This window comes from Enhydra lutris, unplaced genomic scaffold (assembly GCF_002288905.1).
Source record: "Enhydra lutris kenyoni isolate GAN:26980312 unplaced genomic scaffold, ASM228890v2 scaffoldscaffold22, whole genome shotgun sequence".
Classification (NCBI taxonomy): domain Eukaryota; kingdom Metazoa; phylum Chordata; class Mammalia; order Carnivora; family Mustelidae; genus Enhydra; species Enhydra lutris.
In genome coordinates this window covers 6522048-6536260 of record NW_019154106.1, presented here as the reverse complement: position 1 = coordinate 6536260, position 14213 = coordinate 6522048, and the positions used below count along the sequence as shown (strand labels likewise).

The following is a 14213-nucleotide window of genomic DNA, read 5'->3' as shown; positions in this document are numbered from 1 at the left end:
GCCTTGTGAAGTATCCAGGCAGGAACTGGGGAGACCAGCAGGTCCACTGGTTTTTAAACTGAGCTCCTCGGGACCCTGGGGTTCCCTGGGGGAGCATTGAGACTACCAGGGAGATGGAGTCAGTGAGGCGTTGCAACTTTGAATCTAGTTTATGTCTTCAGAGTTCCCCGATCAAATAACATTTCCTTCAGTAACATGTTCTGTATTTTGGAAAAGAAATGTCTGGAAAGTGCTCATGGTTTAACTGCCTCATTTTATGGATTGGAAAACTGAGGCACTAGAAGCTACCAGGGTTTAGCCAAATTGATAGTTTGAGGCCAAGCTGGGAGTAAAACCCAAGGCCTCCATTGTCTACAGTGGAGTTTCCCAGGTCCCCCGCAAACCAGTCAAACCCCAGTTCCTGGGCTGGGTCCTGAAGTCTGCAGCCTTATTACCTCCCTTCTCATAGTGGTTCTAATGTGCATGGTCGGCCAATCCTGGCCTTGGGGATGCAGTTCCCAGCTCCTCTCTGTGGGGCCCCTGAGCCTGAAAGAGACATCCCCCCCCATTTTGGGTGACTGGCCCGCCTCCCACAGCCGGGCCCCTTCCCCCATCCAGGGTTCACTACGATGTTCCCCACCCACCTCAGCCACCAGGACTCCTTCTTTCTCCCTTTATTGCCTTTCTCTTTCTACTCTTCACAACAGCATCTGCCCTTGCAGCGAGCACAGACATCCCTGAGCCCCAGGCTCTCCGGCTGCAGGAAGCCTCTCCCTCCCTGAGGGTCCCCCCACCCACTCCTCAGAAAGTGTAGGCCCCCACGAAGACGGTGAGTCTCAGTACAGAACTGGCCCGGTAGCTCATGAGGGAGTTCATGGTGACCATCTCGAGGTCCAGCACGTACTCCCGGGGGCCCGTCACAGGCCGGGCGAGGACCAGCATGGCGCTGACATTGTTGATTTGCTGCAGGGCACAGTGGGTGGGGGGACACGTAGATCACGTCAACCTACACGCCGGGACCCTGTCCTGGCATCACCTCCCTGTCCCATATCTTGAACCCACAAGCAGATGGCTGTGAAGTAGAGAGCCGGTCAGGCCGTGATCTCAGGCTCCCATCTGACTCTGTGATACCCATGACATCTTGGCTCTGGGCACCCAGGCTCCCGCCCTCAGAAATCTCCCACTGGTGCTCTTCCCACACTTTCCATCTAGTTCTTTTGTCTGACCAAAGCCAACTGATGGTTCAAGGCCAGAAGAAAGACTCTTGGGAGTGATGGGGCCTTTGGTGACCTGGAGCAGGCAGACTTCCCTTCAGAGCATCCAATTTCAGAAAGAGAAAACAAGGACTGATATCAGATAAACCCTCGGACCCCTTTCATTGTGAATCAGGCCTGGACCCCTCCTTCCTAACAGCTCCGCCAGCAGCCAGCTGGGTTCTTGGACCCCAGACCCCACACCAACCCCTGCTGCCTCTCTCTCCAAGGCCCAGCTCCATTTGCTTGCCTTCCCCAGACTCTGCTGTGTCTGTTACCTGGACAGGCATGTGCCTTGTCCCAATGGCATGTCCCATGCCAGTGCCTTGTTCTAAGGGTGAAGAAATTGAGGTCACATACGGAAACCAGTGCAGGGACTCAAACCCCAGTGTCCAAGTGCCTGGTCAGAATTGCATTTAACAACCTGTAGTTTGTACCGAGGGAATTTAGAATACCCCTACCTTTCTACAGAAATTCCACCTCCCCGGGGGGCGGGGTTTTGAGAGAAGAGGCGGGGCATGGTGGTATAGGGGACTCTTTCACTTAGGTTGCCTGGAATTCAGTTTTGGATTACGCATGTTAGTTGATGGGTGCAGTTAGGGGAAAGCCTTACCCTAATGTAGAAGTCCCCCTGTGAGTTTCCTGCACGGATCTGAAAGGCATTGTAGGCGCCAGGGTAGACCGAGGTCGCTTGGATCTGGAACACATCCGCGGGCACACTGCGCTCCGAGGTGATGCTCATATAGCGATGCACGATGGAGGAGGGCTGCTCACGGCACAGAGGGTTGGAGGCCGGACAGAGGCAGCGACTAGAGACCCCGAAATGGAGACACAAATGAGGTCCCAGCCCATATCCCGAATCTGGTCCCACCCTACAAACAGGGATCCCCCAAAGGATCCTCCCACTCTTGTCAGAACAGTTTGCATGGTTTACTCATGAAGGACTACAATTCCCATAGACCCTTGAGGCACTGGCCAGGCCAAACGGTGGCCCGTCAGCCGCAGAGCCCTCTGGGAGTTGCAGTTTTCAAAGGGGGGGGGTCTGGCATCGCGATGACTCACTTGTCAGACACCTGGACATAGGGCTCCACGCAGCGGTTGGTGTCCACGCAGCGGTAGCCCCCATGGAAGTTGACACAGGTTTGGGCCTCAGAGCACTGGTGTGCGCCCGACTCACACTCATCAATGTCTGTGTCAGGGGAAAGGGGGCTGGAACCTAGATGTCAGGCCACCAGCCCCTGATACCACCCTCCCCGCCCCACTGGGGCCACCCATACCTTGGCAGAGGCGCGTGGCCAGCAGCTGATAGCCCTGCGGGCAGTGGCAGGAGAAGCGGCCAGGTTCATTGACACAGCGGTACTGGCAGAGGTAACTGGAGTAGCTGCACTCATCGATATCTGAGGGACAGTGTGGATGAGGGCTCTGGACCAAGGGCAGTCCTCCCAGTTCAGTCCCACAAAGGTTTATACAGAGAGCCCGGCCCTGTGTTGGGCTCGGTATGGAAAGACGGAGGGGTGGTGAGACAAAACCTTCAAAGCTCAGTACGGGGACAGAGGAGTCAAAGGAGGCTCCGCCCAGACCGCCCAGCTCCCAGAGCTCTTTGCCCCAGCACCGCCGGACAGTCCTGAATGGAAGCACTGCGAATCTAGAGGCTTGGCTTTAAGTCCTGACCGAGTCTGGGAAACCTCAAAGTCCCTGTCAATAAAATGAGTGGGTTAGACTAGATGTGCCTTGAGGGCCCAGCCTGTTACAGTTTCCAGTAACTTGCCAAATTCCTGCAACCCACAACCAGCCTAAGCACACAGTCCCCTCCCACCAACCACGAGCTCACAGGCAGGAGCCACGGGTCCCGTTCTGGGTCCCCTCATGCGGCCTAGCACGGAGCCAGGCACCAGTGGGGCCCGTACAGCAGCAAAACATAACATAAACAGAGTTCCTGGCTGGCTGACAAGGAGTAAGAAGTCCAGAGTGGACCCCTGGTGCCACCTCACCCTAGCTGTGTGACCTTGGCTGAGTCACTTAACTTCTCTTCATTAAAGGACTTTATGCATACAACTTTTTTTTTTAGCAACCCTACCCCCAAACCTCAGGAGAGATACTACCATCCTTGTTTTGCCAAGGAAGGAAAAACTCATACTTTCATCACAGGATTGCTGGCAGGATTAAACAAGGCCAAGTATGTAAGGGAAATGGGCCACACAGGGAAGGTTCTCAACAAACGCTAGTTCACTTTAAAACATTGTGGCTTGGGGCCTGATGAAGCCTGTCTTGTTATGTCCCGCCTCATCCTCAAGACAATCCACTTTACCGAAAAAAATGGGCTCAAAAGAGTGGCAGGCCTTAGTCCAGAATTTGAATGCACGTCCACTTGACTCCCAAAGAGGGGAGCACCCACATCCTTTGTCAGCCTCCCCAATGAGCTTCCGTGCTCCCTCGTGTTCCTCCCACCCCGTGCCTTCCCCCCAACCCCACCCCAGGCTGGGAGTTCTGATAGGCCAGTATGCAGGTACCAGGCAATCAGCCAGGCACGGAATACAGAGGAGGTATGTGGGTGCGGAACGGGCGGGACAGGGAGACATCAAATGGAGGGCTGTGTGGCAGGAAAGAAACACAGCACGACACGGGGCCTGGGAGCCCCTCGGAGAAGCCCCACGAGGACGGTGCGGGGAGCTCTCACCATTGCAGGAGAAGCCGTCCCGATGAAGCTCATAGCCCTGGTTGCAGCGACACAGGAAGGTCCCATAGGAATTGAAGCAGCGCTGCTCACATGGAGCCCCCATGTCACACTCGTTCACATCTGGGGGTTCAGGGGCAAAAAAACCAGGAAGGATGGAAGCCAAAATGCTGCCCAGAGCGCCCACTGTCCCCAGGCCGGTCAGAAAGAGAGCTCCGGCGCCCCCGTCCCGCCCCGCCCGGGGACCGAGGAGCCTAGCCTGGCCCAGCCTCACCTACACAGGAGCGGTTGTTGGGCCCCAGCTGGAAGCCCGGCTCGCACTGGCAGCGGAAGGAGCCGGGCAGGTTGACGCAGCGGTGCTGGCAGTAGCGGTAGCGGCACTCGTCTATATCTAGGAGGGAGGTCGGGGAGGGGGCAGAGGGCACTGGTCGGCGGGTACTCACTCACAGACCCTCCCAGTCCCATGACCAGTGACGGGAAGGCAGAGGTGGCAGGGGATGAGGGCCGAGCCTGACGGTGGGCCGGCACAGGGGGTCTGGTGCAAGGGTGAGAGCCGGGCCAAGGGCATGGGGCAGGGACTAGAGACGCTCTTTCCGGACTCACCCACACATTCAGGCCCAATCTTGCGGTAGCCATCAGGGCAGGTGCACTGGTAGGAGCCGGGCAGGTTATGGCAATCCTGGCTGGGGCGGCAGTCGTGCAAGGCCTGGGCACACTCGTCCACGTCTGTAGGAGACACCACTCAGCCCCCGCCCGGGAGCCCATGCACCACCCAACGTGACTGACACCTCCTCACGGGGAGGACACAGATCGGGGGCCGTCCGTCAGCCTGGGAGCCACCAGGAGAGGACCCTGCCCAGACTCCCAGGAGTGCTGACTCCAGGGCCTTCCTCCAAGGCTCATGGCAGCCGGGGGTGGGGTACAGATCAGGAAGAGGGGAAGGGGGCAGAAGCTGAGAAGGAGAGCTCTGGCAGTGGGTCTCCAGCAACTGAGAAAGGAGGCTCCAGGTGCTGGCTGGAGCAGTGGGACAGGAGCTGGGACCACCGGCGGCAGGCCCCACACGAAGTGAGGACCTGGAGGGCAATCCGGCTAGCCCCTGCCTTTAAGCAAGGGAGCAACTGTGGTCTGAGTCGTTAAGACGCAGTGACGCCTGGTGGGAGGACTGAAAGCCCTGGAGCCAAGGGGATCCTCACTCACCCACACAGCGCTCTTGCTCGTCAGGTTCGTAGCCTGGTAGGCAGGGGTTGGGGTGTTCAGCGGGAGGCACTGGTGGTGGCGGTCCCTCGCCATGCAGGTCATTGATGACGGCAGCTGAGCGGGGCAGGCACAAGTAGCCCCCATAGTGGTTGATGCATTTCATCTCCCCCTTGCAGGCCTCAGGGATGGTCAGGCACTCGTTGACATCTGCAGAAAGGCGCCTGCTGGGCACAGCCAGTCTCTCGGGCTGGCTGTGAAGTGGGTGGCAGGCAGGAGCCCAGCTCGGCCTTCTATAAGCTGTGTGGCCCAGGCAAGGCCTTTCCTCTCTCAGCTAAGGTAGCCTGCTCAGGACCCCTCCCCGAGGCCTGCTTGCTCACATAGGCACCCCCATACTCTTGTCCCTAAGAGGGTCTCTACTCCTCCCCAAAGCCCTGGCCCTGGCTCAGCCCAAGAGTGACGTGCAGGCCTCTTTTCCCCCACCCCACAGACACTGCCCTCCCAGGACATGATGGGACAAAGCTTGATAGGAGAGTAGTCAGAGGTATCCAAGACCCAGCGTCTCTGGGCAGTGCCCTGTTGCTCTCCCGCCTACTGAGGGGTGGGGGCAGGGTGTCCTGGGTTTCTCGGAGAGGGAGGGGCCTGCATGGCTTCTCCATCCCTAGCTGAGATGGCCCCCAGAGAATCAGAGCTGGCCTCTGCCAAGCGAAGCTGGGCAGAGGACAGGTCAGGGCTCCCCAATGCTGTTCTTGGAACTAAGGTGCCAATCCCTTTCCCAGTTCCTGGGGGTGGGTCAGTCCCCCAAGCACACTCACCCCGGCAGTGCTGGCTGTCGGGGTCCCACTCATAGCCATCTGTGCATTCCTACAAAGGGACCAGAGATGACCAGCAGTCATCCCCAGTCCCCTTCAAATGATCGGGCCAGGATCAGGGCCTGAGCCTGGACACCCTCCCAGCCTGCTCCAAACAATGGCCCTCAGCCGCTTCACCAAGCAGGGGAGGGGAGAGTCTTCCCCCGCAGCAGCCACCCCGGGATCCTGGTCTCTGTGTCCCTACCCAGCCCATCCCAGGCCAGCGGCCCCACTGTCCCCACCGTGTAGCTGTCGGGCTCCTCCGAATCCTGGGGAGACGCTGCCCCCAAAAGCAGCAGCAACAGCGCCCAGAGCAGTAGAGACCCGGGGAGGCAGGAGGCGAAGGGGAGCATCCTGGGGCTGGGAGGTGGTGGTGGTGGAGGGGTAGTAGGGGAAGGGGGGGGTCAGGACGCTTCTGCCACGCACCTCCCCCCCATTCCCCGTACCAGGACTCAGAACCCCGGCCCCAGCCGCCTCCCGCTCGGGACCGGGCTTGGAGTCCCGGAGCTTCCCAGGGCCGAGGGCCCACTCCTCCCGCAGGCCGGGGTTCGGGGCCCACCCGTCCCGAGCCGCCCCGCCCCCGCCCGGTCCCCCAGTGGCGCGGGCCGAGGAGCGCGGGCCTCTCGGCTCTGCGCTGACGCCGACTCCGCCGAGACTCCGGCTCGCGCCCTCCCCCAACGGACCGCCACTCACTTGAGCCCGCGACGCCCCCGCGGCCCGCGTCTCCGGCGGCTCGGTGGTTCCCGCAGTGCCTGCGGACAGACGGACGGGCGGACAGCGCAGCTCCCTGGACGCGCGGCCCCAGGAAGCGCCCCCCGCCCGTCCGCCCGCCCGCGGCGGCGCGGCCCACCCCGGCGCCTCCGCCCGCCCCTCTGCGGATTCCTGAGCCCGCGCCAGGGGGAGGGACCCCGACCCCCCGCTTCTCCGCCCCCGGCCAGCCGCAGGCCCCCACCCGGTCCCCCGCGGCGCTGCCCGGAGCCGCCTCCCGGCGCAGGGCCAGGGTCCCCCTAGCTCCCCATCCTGGGGGTATGGCCTTGATGCCAGGGCCCCAGACTCATCCCGGAGCCCCTAGGCCCTCACTTTGCGCACCCCTGTATGTCATCCTGCGCACCTGGACCCAACCTAATCTGGGCTCCTAGAATTCCACCCTGGGCAACCACATGTTAATGCTGGGGCCTCCACACTCTGCGCCTCCCAGAATGTCATCCTGGGCACCTGGACCCCACCTAATCCTGGGGCTTCTAGATCCTCGCCCTCCGCCCCCCAGAATCTTATTCTGTGCACCCGGACGGTCACTCTGGGACTATCAAAATTTCATTCAGGGTCCCCACACCCTCGCCAGAGGACAAGACGTTCCCAGGCCCAAAACTGTCCAACTCTGTCCCTTCTCGCCTCCATCCCTAGGGCTGTCAGCCAGGTGGTCCCTTCACTGGAAGATGGGCTTCCTCCCAACAGTCGGTCCGCGAAACTACAACAGTTTGGGAACGGGGTCCGCAGTTGCCTTCTGGCCCAGAATGAATGGAAGCCCCGGAGAAGGCAGGCAGGGCTGAGCTTGCGCGTACAGGACGCCAGGGTCCGGTGCCAGTGCCTTACCCGCCCTCCTCCCAAACGGGTCCCCACCCCCACCCCCCAACCTCGGGGTGTCTGCCTTCTCTCTCGAGCAGAAGGCGCGCCTTTCGGGGAGGAGTTTGGGCGGAGTTGGCTCCCAGGAAGGGGCGGGGCCTCTTCCTGCCCACGTCTCAGGGCGGGGCCAGACGGGAAAGGGCCGCGTGTCCCGGGATCTCCTGCCTGGGGGCAGACGAAGTGCGGGAACTGCTGAGCGGTCTCTTCCGTATCCCACCGTTGTTTATCTTCACGGTCGCCCCCAGTGCAGCTCTACCCAGGGAGAGGGTGTACTGATGGGGGCACATGGGTCCTAAGGTCTAGCCCTTGGGGTTCAAGGTAAATCGGAGAGTGCACGCCCCTCCCTCCCCAGATCCTGGGGGCCACAGGGGCTAGGGTGCTAAAAAATAATAGCTCTTTAAAACCAAAAAGATAGTCAATAACAAGTGTTGGCGAGGATATGGCGAAATTGGAGCCCTCATACACTGTGGGTGGGAATGGTCCTCTTTGAAACAGTTTGGCAGGACCTCAAAATGTTACCCATGACCCAGAAATTTCACTCTTCTTTATATACCCAAGGGAATTGAAAACATATGTCCACTGGAAAAGATTCATATACATCATTCATAGCAACACTGTTCGTAAGAACCAAAATGTAGAAACAATCTAATGTCCATTAATTGATGATGAATGGATAAACAAAATATGGTAATGTGATGGAATATTATTCAGCCATAAAAAGGAATGAAGTACTGATGTGTGCCTAAATGAGGATGAATCTTGAAAATATTACCCTAGGTGGAAGAAGCCAGACACAAACATCGTCATATTCCACTTACAAGACACATCTAGAATAGACAAACCTAGGAGACCAATTAGATTAGTGTTTGCCAGGGGAAGGCGGGGGACTAGAGGGCGGCTCCTAATGGACATGGGGTTTCTTTTGGAGTGATGAAAATACTCTGAAATCAGATGGCGGTGAGGATTGTCCAGTCGTGCAAATACACTAAAACTACTGAATTGTATCAAGGGTTTGTTTTTTGTTTTTTTTTACTTAAGTTATCTCACATGGGGGCTCAAACTCACAACCTCAAGATCACAATCGCGTGCTCTTTGACTGAGCTCCAGTGAATTGTATACTTTTGTTTTTTTAAGAGATTTTATTTATTTATTTGAGAGAGGGGAGAGGGTCAGAGGGAGAAGCAGACTCCCTGCTGAGCAGGGATCCTGATGTGGGACTCAATCCTGGGACTCCAGGATCATGACCTGAGCTGAAAGCAGTTGCTTTACTAGCTGAGCCACCCAGGTGTCTGAATTGTATACTTTTAAAAGGCTGAATTTTATGTCCTGTAAATTATGTTTCAATAAAGCTGTTATTTAAAAAATAATAATAAAAATAATAGTTCTTGGTTGTCAAGGTGTAACCTTCCCAGGTACCAGCATGCAACTCATGAAATCCTCCTGCCAAGCCAGTGAAGGGGTGCTGTTATCACCCTGTTTCACGGGTAAAAGAGGCTGAGATTTGGGGCGCCTGGGTGGCTCAGTGGGTTAAGCCGCTGCCTTCGGCTCAGGTCATGATCTCGGAGTCCTGGGATCGAGCCCCATATCGGGCTTTCTGCTCAGCGGGGAGCCTGCTTCCTCCTCTCTCTCTGCCTGCCTCTCTGCCTGCTTGTGATCTCTCTCTGTCAAATAAATAAATAAAATCTTAAAAAAAAAAAAAAAAAGAGGCTGAGATTTGTCCAGAAACAGCCAAAGTGCTAAGGACAGGATCTGAACTCAAGTCACTCTGCTTCCAAGACTCCCCTGGCTCTCTGCCCAGGACCCACCATTTGAATACCTCTTCTGTGTCAGCTGGGGTCAAAGGTGCCCACAGTCGTTCCTCGCAAAGGAATTGTTGCCACTTAGAGATGAGGGTGGGAGGCCCGGAGGGGAATGACTGGGTACACAGTTGGCAACTCCATTTTTGAGTCTTGGCACTATCAGGCACGCGTACGTCCACCACTTGGCATTGCCTCCTTGCAGTGCTTCTCCTGACCTCCAGTACCCTGACTTTCCCTGTCCTCATCCCTTCTGCAGTCAGTCTGGCCCCTCAGGCCCGCCCAAACCACTCACCCCCACTGCCATACTGTGAGAAGAACGAGGAACAGGGAGCGGCAGTAGCTGCCGCTTACTGTGCCCCAGCCTCTGAACTTTACTATTGAAAACCCGTGACAACCCTGGCACCTGGGTGGTTCAGATAGTTAAGCATCTGCCTTTGGCTCAGGTCACGATCCCAGGATCGAGCCCCATGCTGGCTCCTAGCTCAGCGGGGAGCCTGCTTCTCCTTTTCCCTCTGCCCCCGGCTCCCCCTACTTGTGCTGTCAAATAAATTAAAAAATCATAAAAAAAAAAAAAAAACTAAACAAAACAAAACAACCATGACAACCAATTGTGAGGTCTACAGACACACATCAAGGCTGCTCCGGGCCCAGTGCTGGCCTGGGTGCTGCGGACGCAGGTGCGTCAGATGCTTCTAGTGTGGCTTAGACACAGAAACCAAGTGGGCAGAGGCACAGCAGGCGCTCGAGGGGCCACAGGTTCCACCAGAGGACAGGGAGCAGGGTAGGCTTCTTGGAGGATGACCCTTGAGCTGACTTCGTTCCCCAGGATGAGTAAGAGTGCTTCCCCCAGGGGGCAATGACTACCCTTCAGCCCCACCCAGGGTTCGAAGCCTGAGGGCCCCTGTATTCCTTGGACTTCGTGACACTGACGGCCACACATGGCAACGGCTCACTTTGGATCTGTCTATTCCTGTTTCCTTAAGGACTGACTGATTCATCTGTATCCCTAGACTTGCCCAGGACAGGGTGGGCAGACGAGCTCTGCGGACTGAAGAACAAGGCGTAGTGGGCAACAGGTGGGCTGAGGGCTGTAGAGGACAAAAGCCTGAAGGCCGGAGGCAGCTCTTGTGATCCAGGGGTCCACCTCCCTCTCGCAGCCTGGTTTCTCCGTGGTGGTTTCTCCAGCTCCGCCCTCTCAGCCCCTCCAGCTTGGTTAGCACAGCTTCCTGCTCCCCGCACTCTCTCGCCTACAGCACGATGGCCTACACCATGGCACCAACCGTCTACCTCTCCTGTCTCCTGGCCCTGTTGGTGGCAGGCCTGGCTCAAGACATCAAGGACTCCCTCTGGGAGAAGGTAAGTGCCGCTCTCCTTGCTTCCTATGCTCCTCCCTCTGCAAGGCTCCTACCTGGGGCTCACCCTCTCAGAAACAACTGGCTTTATTCCCATTTCTCAGAGAGAGCAACTGAGGCTGGAGAGGGGACTGACACGATGGGGCCCAAGCTAACACGGGGACAGAGCAGGCTAAGCAACTGGTCCCCTAGCCTGAGCCCTGAAAGGCTGGAAGGCGAGGTCTGGTCCCAGCAATGACTCCTCACCTGCTCTCTACAACCCCCCCTCCACCCCATCCCCTTGGTTCCTTCTCAGGACCTAGATCCCGACTTGCTGAAGCTGAAACAGGTCTTCGAGTTGTTCCGCGCCCAATACGACCGGAGTTACTCAAACCCCAAAGGTATCACAGGGCATGTACATCCCCAGTTTACCCCCTCCCCTTCTCCCATTTAATAAATGAGGAACCAAGATTCAGGGTGGGGAATGGGCTGGGCCAAAGCCATTCAGCAAGACAACTGGTAGGGCTAGGGGTATCCTCCCTGGTTTCCTAAATGTACAAAGAGGGCCATGATCATTCTTTGCTATGAAGTTGGAGGGCAGGAAGCAGCTACTGGGGTCTACCCCAGTCCCAGAGAATCTCCCACTTCCACAGCCATTTTCTTGTCACTCCACGCAGCAGGCCAACTACCATCTACTCATGAGTTCATTCAGAAACACCAAAGATACTCATCTTGTCCCCAAGCTGGGGACTCACTCACCATGTCCATGAGGTCCCAGCCCTGCTCCTGCCCTCTGGGTCTCATCTTCACGGGGCAGCGGGCGGGTGGGGGGGGGGGTCTGGGCTTAAGTTCCAGCCCAGGCTGCCCATGTCATGAACCCATAAGCCCCTATCCTTCCCCACCTTCATCAAGTTCCAGCTCAGACCCTGCCATCAGAGGTGTGGGGCAGGTGTGGGAGGGGGCAGAGAACGACCTGGCAGGAAGCCAGTCTCTGACCACCTTTCCCTTCTGAGTCACTCTGCCTTCAGACCCTTTACTTGTCTTCCCTGTGGGTGGGCAGATGTCCCCTTTACTGCCTCTGGGGAAAACCCAACCCTAGAGGGGCTGGGGAGCCACTTCCTTGGCCCAGTTGTCTGCAGTGGGGCCTGCAGTGGCCACAAGAAAGGAGCCAGTGTTCACCTGGGTGGGTGTGAGTGGGAGGGTGCTCAGCCAGCAGCCACTTCCTGCCTCTGGGGGCTTGGGAGGCTGCTGAGAACCACCACCTTTTGCTTCAGAGTATGCTCGTCGCCTGGAGATCTTTGCACACAACCTCGCCCAGGCTCGGAAGATGGAGGCAGAAGACTTGGGCACGGCCGAGTTTGGGATGACTCCATTCAGTGACCTCACAGGTGCTGGATGCTTCCTGGACCCTAGGTGGTAGGTGGGGAGGCCGAGACTTCTCCGGGGATACTGGCCGATGCACAGGGCTGAACTTCGGCTTTCACTTCCCAGAGAGAGGGACTCTGAGGACCAGAGGCCTGCTGGCTTGCCCCAAATCACAAAAGCAGGGCCGGGTCTGAGTCCTAGTCCAGCTCAGGGTGGAGGCAGCAAGTGCAGGGGAATGTGTCCCAGGAAGAAACTTGGCTTCTCTCTGGGCCTTGATACCCTCTTGGGCGCCTGCCTCCCTGGGTGTTATGGGGACTCAAATAACCCCGAGTGTGGATGGCTAGAGCGGAAAAGGCACAGTATGGGGGAAAGGGGTCAACACTGTGACCCTGGTGGCCCTGTCCATCCCCCAGAGGAGGAGTTTGAGCAGCTCCATGGGCACCAGAAGATAACACCTGGAGAGACTCCTGGTGTGGGCATAAAGGTGGGGTCTGAAGTGATGGTGGAGTCAGTGCCCCCTAGCTGCGACTGGCGCAAGTTGAAGGGCGTCAAGTCACCCATCAAGCAGCAGGTATCCACCCCCATCTGGCCCAGTCCAGCCTCAGTGGCACGGGAGCGGGGGTGGGGGGGTGGGGGGGGTGAGGCCCGGACACTTTCCCACTGCCCCCCTCCCGGCCAGGGAAACTGCAACTGCTGCTGGGCCATGGCCGCCGCGGGCAACATCGAGGCCCTGTGGTGCATCAGATACAACCGATCTGTGCAAGTCTCCGTGCAGGGTATGGCTGAAAGAGGGGGGCATGTGATGGGGGAGAGAATGGAGGGTGCAGTCAGCCCACGCCATCCTTTCTTGTACCAGAGCTGCTCGACTGCAACCGCTGCGGGGATGGCTGCAAGGGTGGCTTCGTATGGGACGCGTTCATAACTGTCCTCAACAACAGTGAGTGCCTCTCTAGTCAGCTTTGGGGGGCAGGGGTGGGGCTGGCGGGGGAGGGATGTTCAGGCCCTGAGCCTCCGCCCTGGCCTTGCTTATCTCCAGGTGGGCTGGCCAGCGAAAAGGACTACCCATTCCGGGGGAGCCTCAAACGCCATAAGTGTCTGGCCAATAACTACAAGAAGGTGGCCTGGATCCAGGACTTCATCATGCTGCAGAACAATGAGCAGAGTGCGGCAGAGGGGGGACATGGGCAGGCCTGGGGGCAGGATGACAGGGACAGACAGACAGACCAGGATAGAGGCAAAAAGACTGGGCTAGAGACAGAGATGGAGGCACAGAGTGGTGGGGGTCGGGAGGCGGGGAGAACCAAGAGCCAAGAGCAGGGGGCACATGGGAAGCAGGGCCTAATGGCACCTTCTGCCCCTCAGCGATCGCCCAGTACCTGGCCACCCATGGCCCCATCACCGTGACCATCAACATGAAGCTACTGCAGGTGGGAGAGGGTCAGGAAGGGGGGAGGGGCACCTAGGGGAGGTGGCCCCAGACTGAGCTCCTCTGCCTTTGCAGCAATACAAGAAGGGTGTGATCAAGGCCACACCTGCCACCTGTGACCCCTACCTTGTGAACCATTCTGTCCTGCTTGTGGGTTTTGGGAAGACCAACTCAACGGAGAGGAGGAGGGCAAAGGGAGGCCATTCCCGGCTTCATCCTCACCGCCCAATCCCATACTGGATCCTGAAGAACTCCTGGGGTGCTGAATGGGGTGAGGAGGTGAGTGTGATCTTCCTGAGGGGACAGGGCAGGTCAGGCCTCTCCCCTACTTCTGGCCCCATGTCCCCTTGACTTCCTAGGGCTATTTCCGGCTGCATCGTGGGAGTAATACGTGCGGCATCACCAAGTTCCCGCTCACAGCCCGCGTGGACCTACAGGGGAAGAAGGCCCCAGTGTCCTGCCCTCGCTGAGCCTGTGCCGCCGAGCCTCAGCCCTCTCCCACTATGCCCGCTGCCTCCTCGTTGGCCCCACCCAAGGCTTTTGCCCATCCTCCTGATCTTGCTATGGCTTGAATAAACCAAGATGAGCTCCTTGCCTTGCACGTGAACTCAGCTGGGGTGGGGAAATGGGTCGGCAGAGCAGACACCCCACACTCTGACACATCCTAGGCTCTGTGGGGCCCCTGTCCCCAAACATCCCTATGCACAGTCACCGGGAT

At 58.1% G+C, this 14213-nt stretch overlaps 2 protein-coding genes across 3 annotated transcripts; one reads left to right on the top strand and one right to left on the bottom strand.

The window, feature by feature from the left end:
• Positions 1-638: 638 nt before the first annotated feature.
• LOC111149698 (EGF containing fibulin like extracellular matrix protein 2) lies at positions 639-7155 on the bottom strand. Of its 2 annotated transcripts, XM_022506919.1 has the most exons (12): positions 7063-7155; positions 6645-6703; positions 6194-6311; positions 5916-5964; positions 5104-5310; positions 4510-4632; positions 4181-4297; positions 3910-4029; positions 2510-2629; positions 2295-2421; positions 1846-2041; positions 639-942 (listed from the first exon to the last, which is right to left on the bottom strand). In XM_022506919.1, the coding sequence occupies exons 3-12, from the start codon at positions 6302-6304 to the stop codon at positions 781-783; spliced, it is 1332 nt and encodes a 443-aa protein (XP_022362627.1). In that variant the 5' UTR covers positions 6305-6311; positions 6645-6703; positions 7063-7155; the 3' UTR covers positions 639-780. The 2 variants fall into 2 exon arrangements, with proteins under 2 accessions (XP_022362627.1, XP_022362628.1); XM_022506920.1 differs by lacking the exon at positions 7063-7155 and having other exon boundaries at positions 6645-6748.
• A 3331-nt stretch (positions 7156-10486) lies between these two features.
• Positions 10487-14090, top strand: LOC111150040 (cathepsin W). The gene is made up of 10 exons (XM_022507359.1): positions 10487-10729; positions 11021-11105; positions 11979-12092; positions 12483-12640; positions 12749-12845; positions 12926-13006; positions 13106-13231; positions 13432-13496; positions 13571-13774; positions 13855-14090. The coding sequence occupies exons 1-10, from the start codon at positions 10631-10633 to the stop codon at positions 13963-13965; spliced, it is 1140 nt and encodes a 379-aa protein (XP_022363067.1). The 5' UTR covers positions 10487-10630; the 3' UTR covers positions 13966-14090.
• Positions 14091-14213: the final 123 nt, after the last annotated feature.